The 24,896-nt window shown below is 40.0% G+C and overlaps 1 protein-coding gene across 2 annotated transcripts; it reads right to left on the bottom strand.

Moving 5' to 3' along the window:
* Positions 1 to 1,698: 1,698 nt before the first annotated feature.
* Positions 1,699 to 24,207, bottom strand: LOC103475011 (bromodomain-containing protein 4-like). Of its 2 annotated transcripts, none has more exons than XM_008426485.2 (22): positions 23,954 to 24,207; positions 21,411 to 21,560; positions 17,994 to 18,234; positions 17,807 to 17,899; positions 16,915 to 17,052; positions 16,504 to 16,636; positions 14,730 to 15,391; positions 14,274 to 14,645; positions 13,271 to 13,399; positions 11,502 to 11,723; positions 9,390 to 9,604; positions 9,212 to 9,312; positions 8,722 to 8,961; positions 7,784 to 7,870; positions 7,286 to 7,672; positions 6,338 to 6,985; positions 5,570 to 5,670; positions 5,369 to 5,489; positions 4,452 to 4,585; positions 4,175 to 4,365; positions 3,642 to 3,888; positions 1,699 to 3,536 (listed from the first exon to the last, which is right to left on the bottom strand). In XM_008426485.2, the coding sequence occupies exons 3-22, from the start codon at positions 18,120 to 18,122 to the stop codon at positions 3,468 to 3,470; spliced, it is 4,419 nt and encodes a 1,472-aa protein (XP_008424707.2). In that variant the 5' UTR covers positions 18,123 to 18,234; positions 21,411 to 21,560; positions 23,954 to 24,207; the 3' UTR covers positions 1,699 to 3,467. The 2 variants fall into 2 exon arrangements, with proteins under 2 accessions (XP_008424707.2, XP_008424636.2); XM_008426414.2 differs by having other exon boundaries at positions 7,784 to 7,873; positions 23,954 to 24,203.
* Positions 24,208 to 24,896: the final 689 nt, after the last annotated feature.

Below are 24,896 nucleotides of genomic sequence, written 5' to 3'. Positions count from 1 at the left end.
CATTTGAAAGTCAAAAACCTGAAAAAAATAAATAAATGCATAAATAAAAACATTCGCTTTCACCGCAGGAAACAGAGGAACTAACTTTGAATAAAAATATTTTATGACTCGCTCGGCGGGTGTTATCTGACCGGGAACTTTGTTTTTGTTCTCTAATCTTTCTGAGCGCCAAGCAAATTTGTGATAACACATGATTAGGGGCTTCTCTTTAGCAAAGGAGGCACATCAGCAACTTCTGTGTCTTGGGTGTGAAATGTGTCTTTGCTGCCTCTTACCAACCTGTAATTGGTCTGAACCTCCACATCCTCCCCGGTGTTCTTCTGTCTATCTGGCAAAACCCTGTCAAAGCCACTAAACAGTTTCTCACGCTTTCTCGTTTGCTAGGCTCTAATTTCGTCTGCTGCAGGACGAAGTGAAAATGTGTGCTTATTTAGCAACTATGTCAGTAGTTTCAGTTTACTACTTTAGGCTGTTAAATAAAATGATGATTTTACACAAATCAATTTAATTTTTATCAGTGTACAATTATGGACTGCTGTAAGCTGTTAGAAAATATATTAATTTGCTCTTTGAATCATTCCAACTTACTCCACTCTTGTTTAATTCAAGCTGGTTGTCTATATATATGTATATATATTTTTTTATGTTGCCCATTTTTCTTTCTATATTTCCTCTTTTTGCCCCAGCTGATGCTACCTCAGCTTGATTTTAATACAACTGTAAAACACAGTTCCTCATTGTGGGACTCCAAAGTGTCTGGATTTGAATCTCGGTAGGATGTACAGGGTACCAGGCATACAGTTACATGCAAACAGCAACAGTATATTCAAAATCAACATTTATTTTAATGGCTTCTGAACTCATTTTAGAAACTCCTGGCTGCCTGTTAAGTCAGCAGTGATGGGATTGATCTTTCAAGATAAATCGGATGGAAGTTGAGGTGGGCATTTATTGTATCGTTTATCGTGATAAATTTCTTATAAGAGTTTTGATCTCCAATTAATCATGTTTTTAAAAAGTCCAAACTTTGTCCGTATTGTCAATATTGCCATTTTCTCCACTGCTTGTTCCAGAAAGGTTCATCAATAAGTACCAATGAATTTGAAAATATGATGAAAAACAGTTTCTGTGTGCAGTTTGATATAAAATCACACTTATTAATGAAGTGTAATACAAATGGATGTTTCTCGGGAGCAGTATCTGTGGGTCCAGGATTGCCGTGTCACGAAGTCACAGCCATACAGGATCCTAAAAAAGTAATACATTTTTTGTATCTATACTTTTATTACAATAGGGTAATAGATTTAGGTTTTTCTTAAGTTTATTTTTATTTTGTTGACTTTTTGTCAAATTTAGTATTAGTTTTCAGAGTGGGTTTGCTAGGTTTTATTAGTTAAGTATAGTTGCAGTTTAGGTTTTAATTGTAGTTTTAGTTTTTTTTTTATATACTCTTTTAGGTGCAGAACTCAAAAAGGTAAACGTATTTTGATTATACATTTGTTGAATAATACTCTGCTAAAAATAGTATTTTTAATAATTTTTAAAAATAGTATTCAATGACCGTCTTTCTCTCCCACATTTTGCGAGTCACCGGTGTGTTATGCTGTTCATCTTCTTCTGTGCTGAAATTAATTTTGTTGTGCTTCTGTTAGGTGACAATAAAGGCCCATTACAAAGAAAAAATGGTGAGGATCAGGGTAAGGTTTTTAAATATTTTAATACTTTTCTTAAAAAAACAAAACAAAAACAAAAAAACAAAGATGCTGTACTCCATTATATGAAGATGAATCTATTGACCTCAATGCCTCACTCACCAACATACCAACACATTGTTCTGGGTAAAATAAATCATAGAAGAAGAAAAAACAGCGAAGGAGAAATAGGACACCTTGAAGATGTGAAGAAAAGAAAAGAAAAAGTAGAAAAAAAATCCAGAAAATGACAGAGCAGAAAACACTCCGGATCTCCGAGCCAAACCTCAAGGAAGAGGGAAAAGCTCCCGCTTCCAGATCAACACAATGGCACACAAAGTCCAAAACGCTCTCAGTGCGGACGACGACGAGCGCGAGGTCAGAGTGACGAAGGACAGAACAAAGAGAAGCCCATCGGAGACGACTGAAACTGTGATGATGGTGGCAGGCGAGATGGGCCGACCGACTAAAAATATCCACATGAAGGGAAGAAAACAAATAAAAATAAAAGAAATATATATAAAAAAAAGACTAAAACACTTAAGTGCAGATTTATCCAGTAAGTACAAAATGATGGGACCTAGGCGCGTAAAACTCCTTTGAAAAAGACAAAACCTGTTGCATAACTTTCGATTTAAAAGGCCGGGAAGAGGGGGAAGAAGGGGAAGCAAAATTTTAAATAGCAATGATGACAGTCTTTAATATAAAGTGAAGAGACAATGCAATTTACATGTAAAAAACGTGAAACAACTTTCAGCACTCAATGGATTTGTTTTGGCATAGAGTTAAGAAAAAATAAAACACAAAACAAAAACTTAAAATGTGAGAATAAGACAGACGAAACAATCCTCTCAATAGAATCATAAAAAAAGTTTTGTTTTTTTGTTTGTTTTTCTTCTTTACAGTAAAGTCTACAAAATCAAAACCATAGCTCAGAGATGAACACAGACACGAGCTTTGCTCTCCACAAACGATATCCCTCTCATATTCTTCAATGACTTACTTTTTTTGTCATATATAATATATATATTTGTGTATCTATTTTTATATATATATATAATATGTATAATTTGTAGGGCGTGATTAGTTTACAGGCCGGAGCGCTAAGGCAAGGGACGCACTTTGAAAACTTATGAAACATGGTTGCTTCTTCCGTGGTCACTCCTGATTGTTGCAGAGGGGGAAGAGGAAGGTGAAAGGAGGTCTTATAAAAAAAACAAAACAATAAAACAACAAAAACAAAAACAAAACACACTGTATCCTGAGAAAACAATAAGCTTCTAAATGATAGCTGACGAAAACCTTACAAACTTAACCACAAGAGTCCAGATTCCCCCAGTGAAAATCTGAGGGGAGAGGAGAAAAGTGAAAACAGAGCAGGCCGTTTCATTTGTTCTCCTGTTAGCTAAAGTCCCCCAGAAATAAAGAAAAAGAAATTGCTCCAGTTTATAATTTAACATAATGAAGGAGATTCAATTTCGATCCTCCTAAAATTTTCAGACTGCTCATCCCATCGTCCTTGGAGATCATTAAGTAACCAGTGAACATCAAGCAGGAAACCCAGGAGGGAGAAAGGCCGTTTCTCTACGTTCCCAATCACAACAAGCTAACGGGGCCGAGAGGTTTCTGATAGGTCCGGGCGGTGATGTGGGTTTGTGTCGTCGTCGGCAACCATGTATCTCAGAGCTGTTTCTCGTGACGCTTGTACATTTGCAAACGTAACTTATCAAGTCCTCGTCTCGTGCTCTCTATTTTTGTTGTTTTTTTTTTTCCTTTTCAGAAAAGACTCTCCTCAAAAATCGCCATCAGGTCGCTCTGGAAATTGATGTCGATGTTGTCCGCCATCTGTAGAGAAAACCAAAAAGGTAAAAGGACGATGAGATGCAATTTAAAGAAAAAAGTGAGAAACAAACGAGCAAAAAAAAAAAAAAAAAAAAAAAAAGTGCGTACGGCCTCTCTGAAGCGCCGGTCCCGTTCGCGGAGGCGCTCCCGGTCCCTCTGCTGGTCCAGAGCGCTGTGTGCTGCTGCTGCTGCTGCCACCGCTGCCGCGGGCGGAGGGGGCGGAGCTTGTTGTTTGGCGGGAGCCGGCAGCGGCTGAGGGGAGTGAGTGGGCGGAGAGGAGACGGGGGGAGGGGTCGGAGCGAGGGGCGACTGTCGCCCTCGGCGACCGTGCTCCGTTGTGTCGTCATCGTCGCGGCTGTGACACGGAAACAGGAAGCAGCAGTATGTTTTTATTTGATCAAGTTACCTGGTGCCACTGATGCTGATGTAGGCCTTTTCAAAATGATGCAAAATTAAGCCAAGCAACACAAAAAAAGTTTTGGAAAGAAATGAAAACTTTTGTGTGGGAATGCAAAAAATTCTGCGAGGGAATTCAAAAGACAAAAAATGTCCTCACCTCCCCCTTTTTTAATTTTTCTTTGCTAATTCTGAGTCGTTTCTTCATCATTCGGAGTGAGCTGCTTTCTGTCCCTCTTACTTACCGTAGCATCTCCTGCACTCTCTTAGCCTGCTCCGCCTGGGCTTTCAGCTGTCTCTCCCGCTCCTCCTTCTCCATGGCGACGCGCTTGTAGCGCTCGAAGCTGTCGCTGGACGAGCGCAGCGATGACGTCGGCGCAGACTGGGAGCGTTGAGCCAGGCTGGCCCAGGAGCCCATGTTCTTTAGTTTCACATCCTGGGACAGAAACACAGCAGGATTAGTGGGAAATAAAGACGGATTTTATTGGGTGTGGCACTATTTTATTATTTTTTTGTGCATACCGGTGTCTTTTTGGGTGCGATGGGGGTCTTGGGTTCTTGCTTGATTTTGTTCTCCGGTTGGGAGGCGGGCGGCGACGGGGAGTTAGGGAGGCGGGAAACGGGACGAGAACCATCCAGCGGCTTCATCTCCAAACCTAAACACACATTTAGGGAAAAATGAGGAACCAGAGCAACGTTAATGCTTCCAAACTCAAATTTACATTTTGATGGGTTTTCCCTCCAAATATTTCCAGATAATTAACAGTATTAACGTTTCAGCACCTTGATACTCCACTTAATTTGAAACACAATGTTTTTGTTGTCTTCAGATTAGGACTGCAACTAACTAATTATTTTCGTAATCGATTATTCTATGACTATTACATTAAAAAATTGGCACATTTTTTTCCTTTAACCACATAGGCCGACTTTTTTTAATACAATATTATAAATACATTATAATATGCAAACAATTCAGTTCCCTTTTTAAATAATAATAAAAAATAAATTAACATCTTATTGCCTAAAATGCAACAATGTGAATTTGAACCAGGGAAAAGTAAAACTAAGCCACCCAAGAAGTTTTTGGGGAAAACAAATTTACAGATTTAGGTTTAACATCTCAAAAGCAAAATGTACAAAATGTTTTGCTTTGTACAATTTTGGCTCAATTACTGCTCTATGTTGCTTTCACAGCAACCTTTTTTAAGTCTGTATAATCCAGTTGCTAAATTAGTCGATTAATTCATTTAATCGTTTCAGGCCTACTCCAGATTTGAGTACTAAAGGGATATTGCACTTTTTAAAAGTGTTTGGACTCAAGATCTGCTTCATTTTGAAATCTATAAAACTTAAAACATTAAAAATTTTCTCTGGATTTGATCAATCTTACAGAAACGCTGTTTTACCCTTCCTTAGAGAATAAACATTTCACTCACTGTGTTTGTTGTCATGTTTGTGTGCGTCTTGGCGGATTGCAGGGCTGAAAGGTGATGAAGGTAGACCTGGAGACTGCGAAGGCTTCTCCTCTTTGACTCCCACCAGGTTGGACCTCTGCTCCTACGCCATGCCCAATCACACAGAACTCAGTGCAGTCGCCACACATCGATACAGTGATGCAACGTTCCCGATTGGCTTACATGCTTCTTGGTCTGTAAAGGTGACTGCTGTCCCATTGGATGAAACTGAGGCATTTGAGGCGAATGCATCATTAGAGGAGAGGGGCTTTGACGCAGGCAGCCTAAAGCACAGGGAACAAGAAGTTCAGTTTATCTACAGCTGAACTCTCTAGCACCACCGTATGGATGAATACCAGAATGACAACAAACAAAAAAATTAATTAATTAAAAAAAAAAAAATATATATATATATATATAGAGTTAGTAAATGTAAAAATCTAAACATATGTATCTTAATCTTATTAGATGCAAGGTTCTCATATGTTAATGTTATTAAGAGCTGTGGAACTTTCCAGCTTATCTCCAATCTGTCCTCTGTCACTACGCTGGTAGTTTTCAGCTGTTTCAACAAGTAAAATAAAATAAAACTCTGAAGGAGCAGAGTGGTGGAGTTGTTCTGTTCTGCTATGTGATGTGGAAGCCTGGAAATTTCAGCTCTGAAGAGAAGCTTCGTTCTCAAAGGTGGAGCTTCATCCACCCAGGTGTTTTGAACAGTTGAATGGTTGCCATGGGAGACTAAAGGATTTCTCTAAATTGCATGAAAGAATCAAAGCAACACTCCAGGTATGTTTTTGATGAGGGAATAATACTATCAGCTCAAAAATACTCCCCCTTTAATGTTCTCTAAGCAGGAGGTTGTTGAAAGTGAGAATTTATTCTCAATCAACTTACCTGGTTAAATAGAGGTTTAACAAAATAAAAAAACCCCCACTGTGTTTAATGTAGTACCTTTAGTTGAGAAGGCCTCTGCTGTGTTGTGTGGGGACGGCTGCTGCTGATGCTGGAGCTGCTGGACCTTCTGCTGCAGGACGACGCCCTTCAGCTGCTGGGATGCCACCGTCTGGGAATTCGGGAACAGCTGGGGAACGTGAGCCGGGACGTGTCTCTGCGTCTGGGTGGGTGGTGCCACCGCCAGGCCCTGGGTGTGTATCGACTGCAGGAGCTGGGAAGCGACCTGCCCGGGCGAATGTGTGTGCTGCAGCGGCTGCAGCGGCTGCAGCTGCGGCGGCGGCTGCTGCTGTGGCGGCATGGTGACCCGGGGCTGCAGCGACTGCAGCAGGTTGTGAACCTGGCTGAGTGGCGGCATCTCGGAGCTGTTCGGCACGGGCTCTTCGTCGTCCTCCAGCAACGCCTGAGGAGGTTGAGCCGAGAGGGTACCCAGGATGCCGTGTGACGGCGGCGACGGGACGCGTGGGCGGAGGACTGGCTGCGGGAGGCTCATTGGAAGCGTGGGTTGAAGCTGCGCGGGGACGGCGGGAGGCGGAGGAGGCAGCAAGGATGGAGGAGGTTGCGGTGGTGGCTGCGGTGGTTTGGGCGGAAGAGGTGCGGCGCGGTTGCTAGGTCTGGATGGTTGCTGGGGGAGGGCATTGTGGATGGCTGCAAACATGGAAGACAATCTTTAAAGCCTAATCCAACAATCTATCACGACATATTCTATTAAAAACGTAGCAATGTGCGGAAATTAGGGTTTCGACTCGGGCTGGACGATACGGCGGAGAAACATATTGCCTTGCATCAAAGAATCAAAGCAACACTCCAGGCATGTTTTTGATGATTGAATAACATTATAACATGATGCAAAGCTCAAAAAAGTTTAATTTACATAAAACTTCCCCTTTAAAAAGTAATTTAGGCTGCTATGTGGATATGCTGAAGCCGCAGCTCTGAAATACCAACCTGGGGAAGGAACGATGGGATGCTGGTTTAGGAAGGGATGCGTGCCGGTCGGCGTCTGGTTGAGGGGTGCGTTTGCATTCAGCAAGCCCGGGTGTAACGCTGCCCCGGCAGCGGCACCGGACTCTGCGTTTGACTCGGTCAGGTGGGAATTCATGAAATGTGCCAGAGGGTCGAATCCCGAGGACAGCAGCTGAGACGAGTCCAGCGGCAGGACAGAGGGAGCGGATACAAACGGGGGCTTGGACTGGAATAGCTGGGGTTGTGTTTGAGGCGCGGAGGCGACTTGGAGCATCCCACTGGGAGGAAGAGGAGGAGGAGGCGGCTGGTGGTTCCCTCTCTTGGAATCCTTGATGGGTAACGTCTTCTTCTGTTGCTTGGGAACCAGCCCTGTAGCCACGAGACAAATGAGATTCAAGAGAGGAAGAAGGACAACATTTACAGGCTGAATACTTGAGGGTGCCAATCAGTAAAAACACATAAGTGAAGTAAAGACACTACCATTCTCAGAGTCCTCGCTGTCTGAGGAGTCGCTGCTGCCTGAAGATGAAGATCCTGTCTTTATCTTGGTCATTTCCAGAGACTTCTCTACTGCAACAAAAGCCATCAAACTTTTACAACTTCAACAAAACAAGTATTTAATGTCCATATCAGATTGGCACAAACACAACGAATCCTAAATTGAACTGTGTTTAAATAATCTGTACAGAACAAAATAGAATTCAGCGGTGTAAGTATTGTAGATTTTGAATCAGAGCCGATCAAATACAGTCCAGTTTTAATTAATAAATGCAAAGTGAACACTGTACTGTGCCAAATGCACCAAATCGTTTGGAAAAACCTGTTCTCCTCCTCGCCTGTGGAGACGCTGCACTGAGAACCACTGAGGGAAGCGACACAGAGAGCAACTTCTTTCCTCATGAAATGTAAACAAACATGGCGAGGCGTCAGATTTTTAGCAGTTGTAGGATTTTGGTTTTGTCGTTGGTAAAAAACCATAAGCCACTTGATAATTAATTTTATGAATTCATTTTTTTTTTTTGTTTTTGAAGATTTTATTTTAGAAAACTGTGGATGTTTTTCACCACTGAGTTTCTATAATTCAGAGTGATGTCACCACACCGTGAGTCGCCATCTTGTTTGACAAGCTTGTCTTACAATTTCTAATTATTTGGACTTTGAACAGACAGAAGGGATGACTGAAATGAAGCCGAGAATGAAGCCACTTTTTTGAAAATATTTTCAGGCATTTGTAATTTTCTTTTTAAGTGAGAAAAAAAAAACCCTGATTAAAAAAAAAAAAGAAGGGAAATAAAATACTTATTTTTAAAACCTGTAGCCCAGACAAACTCTTGATAACAGAGTTAATGCTGACTGTGCCCACAGAACGGGTTTTTGTTGTCCATCTATTTCAACCAGAACTTGGTTCAAAAACCCACCTGATGGTTTTTTCTTCTTCTTGAGGCAGCTAGACACGTATTTCTCCAGCTCCCTCAGCGTAGACGGCTTCAGGGTCTCAAAGTCGATCTCGATCTCATCGGGGTTCGAGTTTTTCAGCGACGGCTCCCTCGTCTGGATTATGTGCACGACTCGGCCAAGCTTGTCGCCGGGCAGTTTGTTGATGTCCAGGCTCAACTGGCGCTTCTCCTCGTACGACATCGGCTTGCAAGAGCCAAAATCTGAAGAAGAAAAAAACAAAACAAAAACATTGCTGATGTTTACACTGGGCCTTTGATTAACCACAAAAAAAATTTCACATATTTGATGTTCATTCTAAAATGTAAAAAAATACTTTAGATATACATTTATACAAGCTTGTTATGTGAAGCTAAATGGGACAACTGAATAGAAATGAGTCTGGAAATGTAAATATTTGTATGACGTTTCCAGAAGCCGTCATGCTTCGCCTCTGCTCCGTATGAAACACACCGATGTCATCCTCCGCTTCCAGAGAAGCTGAAGGCAGGAGAGCGATGGGTCCTGACAGAGGGGGCGGAGCTGGCCGGCTGTTTTTGACGTCCTCTTTCTTACTGCGATGGACAAATGATGGATTTAGTCCGACTTCAAGCAGAGACGTCGTGACTGAATTCTGCAAAGGAAAACGCACCTGGGCTTCTTCTTCTTCTCCTTTATTGTGACGGGATCTTTACTCTTGCTTTTCTTAGAAGTCTGAAGCATCGCGGGAGGAGAGGTTTCTGCGGGTTCCTCAGCTTCCTGCTTCTTTTTATGCTTTTCCTTCTTCTTCTTGTCTCTCTCTTTCTTCTTGGGCTTGCTGGTCGGTGGCTGGGAGAGCGCCGCCAGCTGCTCATGAACAGCTTTGAGCTAGGAGGTTGAAAAACACACACATTAGGTCAGGAAACACCACAAGGCGTGAATGATCTCCTCTGTGGTTGGGTAAAGCCAGCCTCCATCCTCTAACCCAGGGATGGCCAAAGAATCTGCATGGCTGAATTCAACTGATTTCTTTTTTTTTTATGATGACACTTGTTGTGAACTGTTGGAATATAAATGAATTGAAGTGATTTGAATTCAGGAGTACCACAGATTTAGCCTGCCAGCTCAGACGGTCGTGCAGACAGAAATATAGAACAAATGTTACAGTGAAATTTTCACTGCCGGACCAAAGAAAAAACAAAAAAGGAAAAATTTAAATTTTTTTGAAAAATTTAAAAAGCATTGGCTTTTAACTTAAATGAATTAAACCATAAGCATACAGTGATTTTTGCTGAAAACTCAAGTAAAATAAGAGTGAACAATTTCCTAACGTTGCAGAAAATACACACCAACAAAAATCTAGACAAATATATTCAACCTGAAACATGCAAGAATTTATTTATTTTTTAGGGTGGGCCCATTCCAGACCTTGGGGGAAGCAGTGGACTGAGTCTGGAATAGAAACATCCAGAGCCACCGTGCACAGGCGTGTGCAGGAAATGGGCTACAGGTGCTGCATTCCCCAGGTCAAAGGTCAAGCCACTTTTGAACCAGAAACGGTGGCAGAAGTGCCTGACCTGGGCTTCTCTGTAGCCCAGGTCAGAGTTTGTCTCTTAAAACGACTCGTTTGTCTCTTAAAAGTGTTTAAAGTTCAAGTCAGACCGATCGTTTGCTAGTTTCCTGTTATTGTGTTAGTTTGTGTATTCATGCACAGAAACCCAATATACATTTCTACGCCCCACTTTGTTAGTGTAGATAAAGTGCATGTCATACAAATTCAACAAGCAACATTATAAAATAATACATACACCTAATAAATATGTCTTTTTCTGTGGATTTGCACTCCAACCAAGTTGGACCACTGAGCAACAGCTCAGTGGTCCAAAGTACTTTTTTAGGATGAAAGCAAATGTTGCATGTCATTTGGAAATCAAGGTGCCAGAGTCTGGAGGAAGACTGGGGAGAAAGAAATGCCAAAAGGCCAGAAGTCCAGTGTCAAGTACCCACAGTCAGTGATGGTCTGGGGAGCTGCTGGTGTTGGTCCACTGTGTTTTATCAAGGGCAGGGTCAATGCAGCAGCTATCAGGAGGTTTTGGAGCACCTCATGCTTCTATCTGCTGAAAAGCTTTATGGAGATGAAGATTTAATTTTCAGCACAACATGGCACCTGCTCACAGTGCCAAAACCACTGGTATTACTGACCATGGTGTTACTGTGCTCAATTGGCCTGCCAACTCTCCTGACCTGAACCCCAAAGAGAATCTGTCGGATATTGTGAAGAGAAAGTTGAGAGACCAAGACCCAAAACTCTGGATGAGCTTAAGACTATTGAAGCATCCTGGGCCTCCATAACACCTCAGCAGTGCTACAGGCTGATTGTCTCCATGCCACGCCACATTGAAGGCTGCAAAAGGATTCCTGACCAAGTACTGAGTGCATAACTGAACATAATTATTTGAAGGTTGACATTTTTGGTATTAAAACTCTTTTCTTTTATTGGTCGGATGAAATACGCTAAATTTTTGAGACAGGGATTTGGGGTTTTCATGAGCTGTATGCCAAAATCATCAGTATTAAAACAATAAAAGACCTGAAATATTTCAGTTGGTGTGCAAGGAATCTAAAATATATGACAGTTTAATTTTTATCATTACATTATGGAAAATAATGAACTTTATCACAATATGCTAATTTTTTGAGAAGGATCTATAGTTTTGACATTTTAATGTATAACAAAAAAACAAAAAACCAAAGGTTGAAAATGTTTGGACAGCACCGCTCTGACCTGCTCCTGTAGCTCGGCCAGTCGATGTTGTCGTTCCTGTTCCGAGTCTCCTCTGGACGACTCGGAGTCGGAGGAACTCGAGCTTTCGTCTTCCAACGCAGCAGACGGAGGAGGGGCTAGTCGGGTGGGGGGGACGGAGAGGAGGGCCGACGACGGCGTGGGGACCGGAATGGGCCCTTCGGACTCGTCCGGCATTTTGGCGAAGCGCATCTCGAACACGTCCTGTTGGTGGTGGAGGACAGCAACAGAAACTCTCAGGTCAAAAAGTTTCCCATTTCAAGACAAGACAGACTGACGATGTTTAGTTTATTATGAATCCTAAAGTTAAGAAAAAGTATAAATAAATTCTAGATGTCGGTGACAATGCGCTTGATCCTGTAAATTAAGCACTTTTCCTCTGTATCGGACTGACTGATACTAAACCTCAGATATCGGTATCGGAAGTTTAAAAAAGTGGATCAGTACAGATCTGTAAAGAAATTAAAACTAAATTGAAACATCAAAACTTCTAATAAATGACTTTTGCCTTCTCCTGCGGCAATCCTGCTTGCTTCCACAAGGTGGCGTTAATACATCAAATTGTATTTGTGCTTTGAATTAAAATGTTATGTATTCATTAAAAACACACACAAATGAAAGTTTCCACAAACATCTATGCAGAAATTCTTGAAAATAAAAATGAAACCCAGTGAAGAAATGAGGTGAAGTCAGTAAAGAGGATCGGGGAAATTGGAATCAGAGGTTTTTCAGCTGGAGTGGGCCGACCAATGACAGGAAACTCTTTTAAATAAATTTTTTAAATATATATTTTATGTTCTTTTATGTTTGACATAGGTCAAGACAGTGTTCCTACAAAGTGCTGTGTGCAGAGTGTGTGCTCCCTTTCTGGGCAGCTACATCAAAACAAACATGAAGGACAGATCATCTATTTACCATCTAATGAGGAATAAAACTATTTTAATGTTTAATGGTTTGGAGTTGAAACTTTTTTTTAAGTGAACTGCAGCAGAGTGCAGAGTGAAACATAAAAAGAAAACAACACGAGTCGTTTGTCTCTTAAAAGTGTTTAAAGTTCAAGTCAGACCGATCGTTTGCTAGTTTCCTGTTATTGTGTTAGTTTGTGTATTCATGCACAGAAACCCAATATAAATTTCTACGCCCCACTTTGTTAGTGTAGATAAAGTGCATGTTATACAAATTCAACAAGCAACATTAAAAAATAATACATACACCTAATAAATATGTCTTTTTTTCTTTGGATTTGCACTCCAACCCGAGACTTATCACTTGTTTATTTCCACTTGAGCTTCATAATGTTTGACAATTTGAATCTCTAGGATTTTTATTTTTAAATACACATTACACTGAAATGCACATATTTATTTGTGTCAAGCTGCAATGGCGCTTTTCACATATAATTCACTTTTTAAAGAGCAAAGTTTTTGTGTACATTTTAACATGTGGGATAGAAAAATTTATTCACTTTGTAAAAAAAATAGATTGAAATAAAAAGGGGTTTTAAACAGGAAAAAACAAACGTGTAGAAAACCTTGATTATTTAAAAAATGAGCCAACAGATTATTATTAGTGGTGGTCCGACCACAAATAATGCGAACAGAAGATTTTTTCCCGTAAAATCCCAAATAGCAGCACATCATAAGTTGTGTTTGTCTGGAGTCTTTCAGATTTTGTATTTTATTTTGTTAAATCAGATAAATAAATTCATAATGCCAGATTGTTTTCGCTCCTCTGTGTGCGGCTGCATTTACCTGTAATTTACGTGCCATGGAAACAACGTCGTGATCTGGAGGATTGTACTTGTAACAGTTGGAGAACATCAACCGGACGTCTGCAGCAAACTCTTCAGGGTCTCTGTACTGCCTGTTATCCAGCTTTTTCTGAAGGAGACAAAAACCATTTAGAATGATCAAAATATTTATGACAAAACATTTTAAATTATCAACTTTTCCCGTTTCACGTAATTTAGAATTGTGAAATTATTTCTACAAACTCAAATTATTCAATTCTTTTTCTAGATAATCATTTTGTATTAAAATTTGATTAATTACAAAGCCCGCAATTAACTTAAAATCTTTAATTGAATCCCACCAATAGAATCAACTAATCAAAAAGTTGAAAAGCCTCGACATCATTGTTGGGCTTTCATAAATTATTTAAAGGAGTAGTACATAATCTCTAAATGTGAAAAATATTTTAAATAGTCTAAAAACATATTCCAGACGTTGACAAATAGAAATAATTTTGAATCTCCTCACACACCTGAACCAGTGTGCTTTAATGTCAGACACTAACTGCGTTTCCATTCACTATAGTTGCACAAAGAAATTTGACAATTTAGAAAAAACTTTTTCGATAAAAAGTTTTTGGAACTAGAATGAGGTGTTTTTTCAGCTGCGATAACGTTAACATGTTTTGAAAAACCTGCAATGGAAACATTATTTTCACATCACATATGTTGTTGATCACATGAGTCATGTGATCAACAACTGGATGTTGCTACTATAGGACACAAAGAAGAAGACGAGATGATGTGGTGGGAGGATGATGACGCGATGAATTAGTTCGTGACATTAGCGAAATATCGACAAAGTTCTGCACACATTTGTAATGAAAACGCAGCTAATGAGAATGTCTTCGTTTATTCAGTATGTAAATATCTTGATTAAACTGTACAAAGCTGTTTCACTCTATCCTAAAAAGTTATTGCACAAGTAACCCTAGACTTTAAAATAATAATAAAAAAGAGGTCACCTTGATGGTGCTGAGATCCATCGGGTGCTTGATGATGTCATGGTAGTCGTGCAGGCCCAGAGATTTGGCGTCGACGGGTTTGTGAAAAGGCCAGGCGTACGCCATGTGCTTCTTGGACAACATCTCTCTAACGAGTCGTGCGCAGAAGCGGAGCTGATCCTGGCGCTTGGATGTTGCCGTGGCGCCCATCTCCAGGCCTCCCCCCATGTGATGTTGGGAGTCCGGCTGCAACGAGTCCCGTTTGGGCTGCTTCGACGGGCGGGCGCTGTCTCGGCGAGGCCGGGTCACGTCGGACACCGGGGGCGACTCGCTCAGCTGGTCGTTGGCGGTGGGGGTGGTGGTGTCCGCTTTCCTCTTCTGGCTTTTCTTTTGCTGTTGTCGGGGATTTGGGGTTTTCCATCAGAACAGAAACATTTGGATGTGTGTAACACAACGAAATGTGGAGTCATTGGTTACCTTGATGAGGGCTGGGGAGCTCTGCAGCACCGGCGGAGGATGGAGGCCTGGGTGAGTCATGGCTGGAGGGGGGACAGACGTCATGCCTTGGGGTAGGATGTCAGATGTGGAGAGGATGAACTGGGGTCCGAGATGTGAAGCGTGGTTTGTGGGTGTGAGAGGCACCCGTGGGGGTTGTGTCTGGACTTGGGAGGGGGCCAAAGGCTGGGCCTGCGGTACGGTTTGGGGAAATGGTTGAGATAAGGAATGGATTATGGGCTGGATTAAGGGCTGGGTTAAGGGCTGGATTAAGGACTGGATTAAGGGCTGGATTAAGGGCTGGGTTAAGGGCTGGGTTAAGGGCTGGGTTAAGGTCGGGGTTAAGGGCTGGGTTAAGGGCTGGGGTAAGGGCTGGGGTAAGGGCTGGGGTAAGGGCTGGGTTAAGGGCTGGGTTAAGGGCTGGGTTAAGGGCTGGGTTAAGGGCTGGGTTAAGGGCTGGGTTAAGGGCTGGGTTAAGGGCTGGGTTAAGGGCTGGATGAGGGGCTGAGGTAAAGGTTGGGTTAAGGGGAGGGTTGGTGTGCCACGGGTGTGTGGAGTGGTTGGGGGCGATGAAAAGCCTCTTGTATGCGGGGTCGTTGACGGAGATGATGACTCTTGGCCTGAATCCGACATAGTCATCAGAACTGGAACGAAGGATGGACGTGTGAGGACAAGAGGGAAGAGAAATACCAAATGAAGTGCTATTTTCAGGGTTCCTACAGCTTAAGGCAAGTTAAATTCAAGACTTTTTAATGCCAGTTGAAATAACATTTAAGACAAACTTCACAGTAAACACAAATGAAAAAAAAAACAAACAAAAAAAACACCCCAGTAAGCAACAATTTCCTCCAAGGTTTCCGCCAGAAAACTTCCTAAGCCTGGTGGTTGGGCCACTCGGGCAGTCGTTCATCCAGGAGCCCATTGTGTTTTTGAGTTAAAAATGTTTAAAGCTGACAGGAAATTTAAAAATATCACTTGATAATTATCTGTTATTGAAAGATTAATGCCTAAACACCATTTATAAGGTCTGAGAAAACTCAAACATTTTAAAAAGACTTAAATAAATAAGCAATGCTAAGCCTGGTGGCCCGACAGGCTTATAATACATTGGAGGAAACCATGTCCTCCTTGTTTTTTTAACATAGGGCTGGACAATTTGGCTGAAAAACATAACACGAAATAAACATTTAATCAGTCAATAGATAACTATTGATTAGTTTTTTTATTTAAATATTTGAAATACACCCCAGTGAAGACCCGCCTCCTGGCTCTGATTGGTTGTTTCTAGTTACCACTGGAAGCAACGTGAGAAGGCAGAGGAGCTCGATTTTTCACAGATTATCTGTCTCATGCCATCACAAATTAGGGACCGTTTCAACAAATATGTAAAATTATTCTTTTATAAAAGTTACATACTACAGCTTTAAGGCCTTATTTTTAGATTCAATGCGTGTAGAGACTTTTTAGGATCAGCGGGAACCCTGTGTTTTACACATGCAAGACAAATGACATAATTTCAAATAACAGGAAATTACACACCTGAAGCGCTTCAAACAAACTAAACCTGATTTAACCATTAAAATTTTGCTACACAATGGCAAGTTTAAGCCTGTATGTGCCCTGACAAGCTTAACAAGTCAGGTTAGCACCATTTACACATCAATGAAAACAAGTCTTCTCAGCTGCTTTCCACGTTGCATCTGCCAGAAATCAGATGTTCGTGATTAAACATGTATTTGAGGATAAATCTACTCACAGGGCTCTCGCCTCCCTGCACGACGACCCTTAGTGACCACGGCAATCTCCGCCTCTTCCTGCGGCATCTCTGTAATCTTCTGCAGGAAGAGCTTTTCCAAAGCCTCGGCCATAAGGACGATATCATCCCCAGGCTGCAGAAGTGAGAGACAATATGAAAACCAGAGCGCGTTTCAGACTGACAGCATACTTTTACAATGAAATCCAATACATTGAGATTTGGGGTTGCGACGTGACAAAAAGATTAAAAATGGAACAATTTTGCAAGATATAAACTTATTCTTTTTTTTTTTTTTAATTTTGCTCATAACAGATGAACTAAAGACCTGTTTTTCTGTACTGTCGTAAAAGAAGAACACAATGTGTCGCTCGTCAAGGTTAAGTGTGATTTCAGCGTGTGACCTCGGCTAACCTTGTTGTAGATGTAGCAGTTTGTGAACATTGTGTTGAAGTCTTGGATACACTCCTGGGCATTCCAGTAGTAGTTGCTCTCCAGACGTTTCTTTATGGTGCCCATGTCCATAGGACTCCTTATTATCTTGTAGTAGTCCTTTGGGAGGAGAAAAGTAAAGAAAACGACAACTCTGTGAAAGGTGGACTGAAGAATTCCCAATTAAATTACAATTAAAAACTGTCCATATGACCAGGATTGTTACTCTTAGTATTTTCTCCACTGTATGTTCAATAGGAGTAGCAATACGTTTGAAAATATGATTAAATGCAGTTACTTTGTGCAGTTTGGTGGTACAAACCATATTTATTAATGTGACTGGTGTCCTAAAGAAGCATATCACAAATGGGAATGTTTTTCAAGAGCAGTATTTGTGTTTGTGGGGTTATAATTGCTGTAACACAGTCGCAGCCATACAGTAACCTATATAAAAAAGTAGTGATAAATTGTTCTTACAGACACTTTTATCGTTATCAAAAAAGTACAACAAAATATGATAAAACTGAGTCCATATTGCCTCATTTATAAACTGATCAATTAAACTAATCAACTAAAAATAAAAGCTTCCACTAAATATTTTCACACATTAATCCAATATATCAAACTACTACAGGAACAAAAACAAGATTAAACGAGTCTTAACTATACCAACAAACTAATCTGTTTTCAGCTAATTATTTAAGTATTTATTTACTTTAATCCCTCAATTCTGATTTGTTAATGAGTAGAAACCAGGTATTTGCACGGCTGTGTGGTGTTCGCATGTAAAATGAAGTTGGCAGCAGCGTCTGCGGCAACACTGGCTATACGTCGCGACTTCACGCACGTAAAAAATAAATAAAACACGACTCACGGGCAAATTAAGTTTCACTGCGTCTACAGGTGCTTGGAAGGGCCATGCAAACTGGTGTTTCCATAATGTCTTCAACACCACTTTAAGCAGGTACTGAAAAGAGCACAGACAAAACAAAAGGAAAATTATTGGTTCGAGGGGAACCGCAGGCTAATGGGGGCATGAAGACGAGCTAAAGTGAAGCTACCTGGAGTTGGTTGGTCTGTCGTTTGGGTCTGGAAGGGTTCCATGTTTCCGGAGGAGGTGGGTTGAAGGGGAGAGTCGGCGTGGCAGGAGGGAGGTGCTGGCTGCTGCCCGCCTCCAGTCCGTCTCCCATCACAGCAGAGGGTTGCAGTGGCCGAGCAGACAGGTGAGATGGGTTGGACCTGGCAGGGGCAGGTTGTAGTGGGGGGAACCCCCTCAGGCCATTACATTCCTCCTTTGACCCTCTGAAAGGACGATTGTGAGACAACATCAAGGGCACTGATGTTGTTAATGGAAAGATGCAAAACTAACAGAAAGAAAACGCTTGAGCAGATATTTTAATAATTTACTGCTGGTTTTCTGCTCAAAGAAAAAGACTCAACTTTCTGAGAAAAACTTAACTTAGAGCAAGAAACTGCAGCTGTCTTTATGTACTTTGTGTTTCATCACTTAACAAGACTAAAGAAAATGACAAAATAAGAGCTGTGAACTTCTTAAACTTCACTGAAAAGTGCTGATTATAAGTAGAAATGCACTGATCCAATATTAATATCTGTATCAATACAGATATCAAAATAAAATCTACTTTGGATATTGGCGACAATGTGCCCAATCCAGAAGGGCGGATCTATACATCCTAATTCTATGCTTTATGCTCTGAGTGACTTCATGCTCTATTATTTATTTTACATTACATTTATAATTTATAATTACACTTTCTGAACCATTTGAAAGAAGGTTTGTTGAAGTTTATTTTTTACCTGCTACTTTTGTCAGTTTCAGTTTATTATATAATTTAGATTGGCTGTTCTTATCGTAATTGCACTAATCGAGTGAACAAATTAAAGTTATGTTTTTACAAGTTTGACCAAGCTTGTGAATCTGTTTGTGTATCTAAGTGTGCTGTAGTGGTGCAAAGCTAGCAAATAACTTTTTAATTCGGTACATTTATGTCTGTATAAAAAAACACAACAACAACAACAACAAAAAAGTCAATTCAGCACAGTTTTTCTGTATCGGATTGGCTGATATTAAACCTCAGATGTCTGTATCGGTATTGGATGTAAAAAAAAAAAAGTGAATTGGTGGATTCCTACTGACAAATATTACTGCTGGTTTGGACGCAAAGGACTAAATACAGCTTCGACTCCAGATAAAATGCAAACAAGACAATATTGTCAGTAAACATAATTTCAACTATGCAAAAAACAACAACAAAACGTTTCATTGTGCAAAAAGCATGGCACAAACTCACAGCATGTATTATTATTTGTAAAAAGCAAGGGTGAATTCTGATTATCCTCCCCCACCCCAAAAACAAAAAAACAAAACGGAGCTTTGCCCAAACACTTCAATAAAACCTTCACGCTGTCAGATGAGGGAGTGACAGCCCTATGCAGGCCCACTTACAGTTGACACCAGATATTAACATAAATTCTATAAAAAACTTTTTTTTTAAATTCTGGCAGTGTTGGCAACATTTTTTCAAGTGCCAAAAACAAGAGTATTTTTATACTTTCTTCGTTATTTTTTCATTTTGTTCTTCTTATGATCTCACACAAGTTAATAACAGATGTGGTTAAATTTAAATCAAATATTTTGAATTCTGTTCAATCACTCAAGAATTTATCAAAGAGAATTGATTTCAGCAACTCTAAATGATCTCAAACAGGCATTTAATCCTACTGAACCTATTAAACAGTCAGTAAAGAAAATGTTTGTGTATATATGTATGTAAATATCTCATCTCCGCTGTATGCAAACGGATTGATGCAAAGACGTTACGAAAGTGTGTGAGCGGCTGATTCAAAACGCAACACTCCAGGACTAGTGCAGCGGACTGCGCCATGCGCCTCATTTCTTTCCATAAAGATATGCTCGACATGCTGAGGTGACGTGCACCTATAGATCAGACCGCCGGACCTCAACCAACAGTAGTTTCTTCAGTAAAGGTGAAGCCTGGAAGTGGAAATAAAAAATAAAAAAAATCGAGAGGGAGTCACATGTCACCGATGGGGTTTAAACTTTTTAACGTTTTTAGACACAGATTTTACATGTAGTTCTCAGTCGGCTGACTTCCACTCTGCATCCATGTGGTTCTGTGATGGCAGCCTTAGATGTGAAAACTCCCATGAGCGCGGAACGTGAGCTTCTCTGTTGCCGATTTGTGAAAAGCCAAAGGGTAGCTTAGTAAAGATTTCATTCTTTCGGCTTGCTTTTTGATGTAGTACTAGTGATGTTGCATTAACATGTATAAAATGTGGCCATATCAAAACAAACCAGAACTAAAAAGGCACTAAACTGAATCCAGATGCAGTTGGTCTCTCGTGCTAAACACCATGCTAAAACTAAATTATTCCATACAAGTCCTCAATCTACAATGGAAATATTTCAAAATTTAAGTGATAAAGGTAATGTCAGTGTGTTTAATCCAATTCACTGTAGCTTTCAAAGTTACAGCAGTAGTGTCTAGCATTCAGAATACTGAATGTGTAAAGCTTTGGCGTTTCTATTGGTAAGCTTTAATGTCAACATTTATGCAATTGTGTCAGACAGCTTAAAGGGGCGGCATCATGTATTTTCCAGGTATATAGTGCCATTTTGTAGCATAACTATGTTACATTCAGTTGTTATAAAAATGCTTATACATCAAATATGACCTAAAAGAAATTTCACGGCTTGAAATTAGGCTTCTGTCTCTTTAAGAAACTCGTGCTCTTTTTGAAACTCCACCTTCTGGAAATAATCACTACATGGCTCCTCTATTAACCTTTTAACAATATTTTTACCAGCGTTGCTCTGAGAAATAGCTTATATAATGAGCTCAAGTTCCACTAGATGTTTGGTAATTGCTGCTGGCTAGTCTGAAGGAGCTGAGAAGCTCAGAAGCTTAGAAACTGCAGCACCGAGGAAGAACCAGGCCTCAGGCATTTCTCAAACATGCATGAGAGACTCAAGGCAGGTATGTTTTTGATAAGGGAATAAAATTATACATGATGTAAAGTTGTAAAGTTAAAAAAGCTGATTTTACATTTAAAAAAATGCACCTTTAAAATAAAAACACACCGCTGCTTGGTCTTGGACCAAGCATCAATTCCATGCGGGTTTTCCCAGGAGATCACACCATTATAACAATAAGTACCCTATAACAGCCATTTCATTTCGATGCATCTGAACAGCAAACTTTAAGTTGGCCTGACTAAATCACCAAAGCGAAAACTTTGGATTTCATTAGATGATGCTAGAGAAGACAGCAGTGCTAATGTTTTCTGCAGCTTTCAATGTAACAGGTTCTTGCTGAGCTCCTCTCCGTTTACGCTTTAAACTTGAATAAATCGCTGGCCCAGATTGTGTAACATCTCCTGCACTTTTGTGTTGCTAATTTTGACCCGATCTGAGAAACGATCTTTGTGAAACTCACATGGTTGATGCTGTGCCGCTGTGGTCTACTCCACTAGTGTATTCATATCTCAGTTGGTGAGGCGGCACCTTTCTGAGGAAACTTGGGATGCTCGTCAGCGACACGCTGTGAGTTCAGGGAAACCACAACACATAGAGGCGAGTGTCAAACCTGCGAGAGAGAGAGACACAAGAGTGAGTGCCCGAGGTCTAAGACGAGTCACGTCCGATGTCGTTAAGTAACCAAAGAGGGTAACGTAAATGGTGGTGCAATCTAGTGTACATGAAAACAGAATAATAACACGATACTGTGACCAGTATCGTTGTGTTAGAAAAAAAATCTAATCAGTTTTAATTAGACAGATTTGTTGATAAATACATTAATTTTATTGTGCATCTGAAATCTCTCAATTTCTGAGATCTCTTTTACTTGCTATTGCAAGTTGTAATTTTTAAGATCCAATAACAGAATGAGGAAAACATACAAATCCAGTTTCCACTGAAATAGTAACAAACTATTTCATAATTTGACTAAAATTTTTACTCAAGTCATTTTCTATTTTCAACCACAGTTCTAAAAAAGGTATGGCTTCAAGACTATTAACATACTGTTCATTCAGTTTTTAAGTCTAATAAAAGTCAAAGTCAAAGTTTGGAGCAGTGGTGACGCTTCCCACTTTGCTCTTCTTTCAATATAAAGTAATTTATCTTGTTTATGAAAGATAAACAAGAGAAATATTCATCGTTCAAATAACATTAGTCCCGTCTATTACAGTTATTAGGGTAAACAAAAGATTGCAAGCGCAAAATCTGGAGCAGTGTGTGTTTTTACCTTAGAGCAGGTTAGCCAACAATGCCAATCGCCCGGCAAATTAGCTAGCATTAGCTTTCGGTTAGGGCTGGATGATATTAAAATGTATAACTGTGATATTATCATCTTATTTTTGCCGTTGCTCAATGTATATTTTCACTACGCTCAGTGCCATTCTATAGAATAACAGTAAGCTTTTTTATTTAAATGCTTCAATTACATCAGCAGGTGTTTATTGTATATTTTTATTCACTCCTCCACTATTGTGTGTCATTAAAGGATATTTAAAATTACGTACTTTTTTGCTGACCATTTTATTCAACTACTTGTGACTAAAGTAGAATTTAATTCTTAATTCAGAAATAAAAAAAACATGGTTATGTAATGTCAGAAGCACACTTTGTAAATTATCACAGACAGCCATTTAATAAGCAATTTAATAATTGTTGGGTGTTTTGGTTTTTAAAGTTCTCGCTTAGTTTTAAGGCGGCAACATTTTAGTCCTTGTTTTTATTGTTGGAAATATATCAAAAATAAACAGCGAAATTATCTCGCAGATTAACCATGATATATGGGTTGAATAAACTGGATAAATTATCATTTTTCTTTTATTCTCATGTAGTCCTATTTGTGTCTGTAATAAAGATGACGATGAATCACATTCTAACATTTTTTGTATGATTTGGGTTTATATAATTCTACGGATTTCACCATTTCAGTTTTCAAAACTGAATTTCATTTTAAATCGTTAATATACGCATAATCTTGATATCATTTGAAAGTTTTTAATCCTTTTTTTCAATAACATACTACAACTTCAGACCAATATTTTGTTGACCTACGAATGATGACTTTGTCAAATGGAGACAATTTTGCAGTCTAGTCAAATCAGGTATTTTAAGAGCGGCAAATTGTGATATACTCTTAAATTAATAGCACAGTGTTTAATATAGCACTTGATTTTTAAATATGGTTATGTTCATAGCGTTACTTAAAGAAATAAGATTCTATGATAAAGAATGCATTGCGTACTTTAAAGAAGGCCACAACTTCTTCACACCGAGGTAATAAACTATATTTGTTCGGTTCGCCACCATTAAATTTGTATTAAAATTCGTTTGACCCAAACAAAAACTTAAAAACCCAGCTTGCTGCAGACCTTTCCTCACTAACCTTCCATGATCGTGGGTCGCCGTGTTCACCATGATCAAGTGACAGCTGTGTACGTAAACAGCGTTTTAGAATACCACTCCGACAGCACTGGTGGTATTCTAGAAACACCGTACGTCGCGCTTCACACGAGTTTCTGCGCCATAGTGCATAATCTACGCACCCATTAGGACGTAACTTATGTCACGAATACGGCCTACGGGGCTACAAACAAACAGCCTAGCAGCTAATTGACTAGCGTCTCAGCGACCTGCCGCTAACATGTACACTGACAGCACCGAGTGACACCTGTCACGTAAGTCACCTCAACAAAAGTACCTAGACGTTGAAGATACGACACAGAACGTGCACGAGGAGACGAAACCGTACACAAAAATGAGGCAAAACGACATATATCCCGTGTAGCCAAACCGGTACAAGGCCTGCGAGGACAGCTCATGCTCCGCTTGCTGAAGCACTCACTGACAGCGCGGAAAATACGCCAACGAAGACTATTTTAAACACTTCAGCAGACGCCCACAGTCGTACGCTTTCTTTTGATATGCCGCCGACATCCAAACTGGACCATTAAAGTCTATTTTTACCTTCTTCAGTCGCTTGTCAGCGCCCGTAGACCTTCCTCGCCCCAAATCCAGAACAAACAGTACCGTTCGACGTCGATGACGCCAGACGTAAAGGGGGCGGGGCGAATGTGTGTCAGACGAAAATGTCACCTACAGGCTCGCTCCTCCCACTGGTGCGATCACGCAACACCTCGTAATAGCTCCGGTCCAGAAAAAAAGGCTGGTGTAAACTTTAGACGAACTGAGCTACAGAAGAAAACTGCCTCAACAATAAATTTAACAGCTGCAGATAAATTCCTGAGAACAAAAGACCGTGCCACAACACAAAAAGTCAATAAACGCATGCTTATATACTCTTATTATAATTTACAATTTATGTCACTGTTCCAAGTGACATAAATACAGATTTGGTTTTGAAACGTAGAGCTGACAAAAAGCTCCTGTAACCCTTTAATAGAGTTACAGGATTCAATAAATTCAACTGGTAATAAATTAAAAAAAGTACGTTATCTCCACATTGTGATGACTAGAGAATCTATTTTTATTTTAGCCCAAGTTTTCATTTGAAATTTCCCTCAAAACTATAAACAAACATGCTGATTATGCTCTAATAGCTATTATTTAATAAACAAAGGCAGTTATAATTCCAACACATGCAAAAACAGTATAATATTGTTAAAATGTTTTTTTTAAATGTACTCGTTATTTTTTTATTGGAAATTTATGCAACAAACCAAATGACCTGGTCCATAGTTGTAGTGTGAAAAATGTCTTATAAACAGATGGAATCAATTTACTAATAAGGTGACATCTGAAGGTAAGGTGATCTAGATTTTATTGAGAGTATCAGAGTAAGAAGAGGCTAATCTATATGCATGCTGCACTTTGTATTTTGGGATAATTTCTTAAACCATTTCACCTTACACTTAATTATATACTACTTTGAGATTATCACTTCAAATCC

Source organism: Poecilia reticulata, chromosome 1 (assembly GCF_904066995.2).
Source record: "Poecilia reticulata chromosome 1, P_reticulata-male-v2, whole genome shotgun sequence".
In the NCBI taxonomy this organism is placed as follows: Eukaryota; Metazoa; Chordata; class Actinopteri; order Cyprinodontiformes; family Poeciliidae; genus Poecilia; species Poecilia reticulata.
The sequence above is the reverse complement of the archived record's forward strand: the minus strand, read 5'-3'. Positions and strand labels throughout refer to the sequence as shown.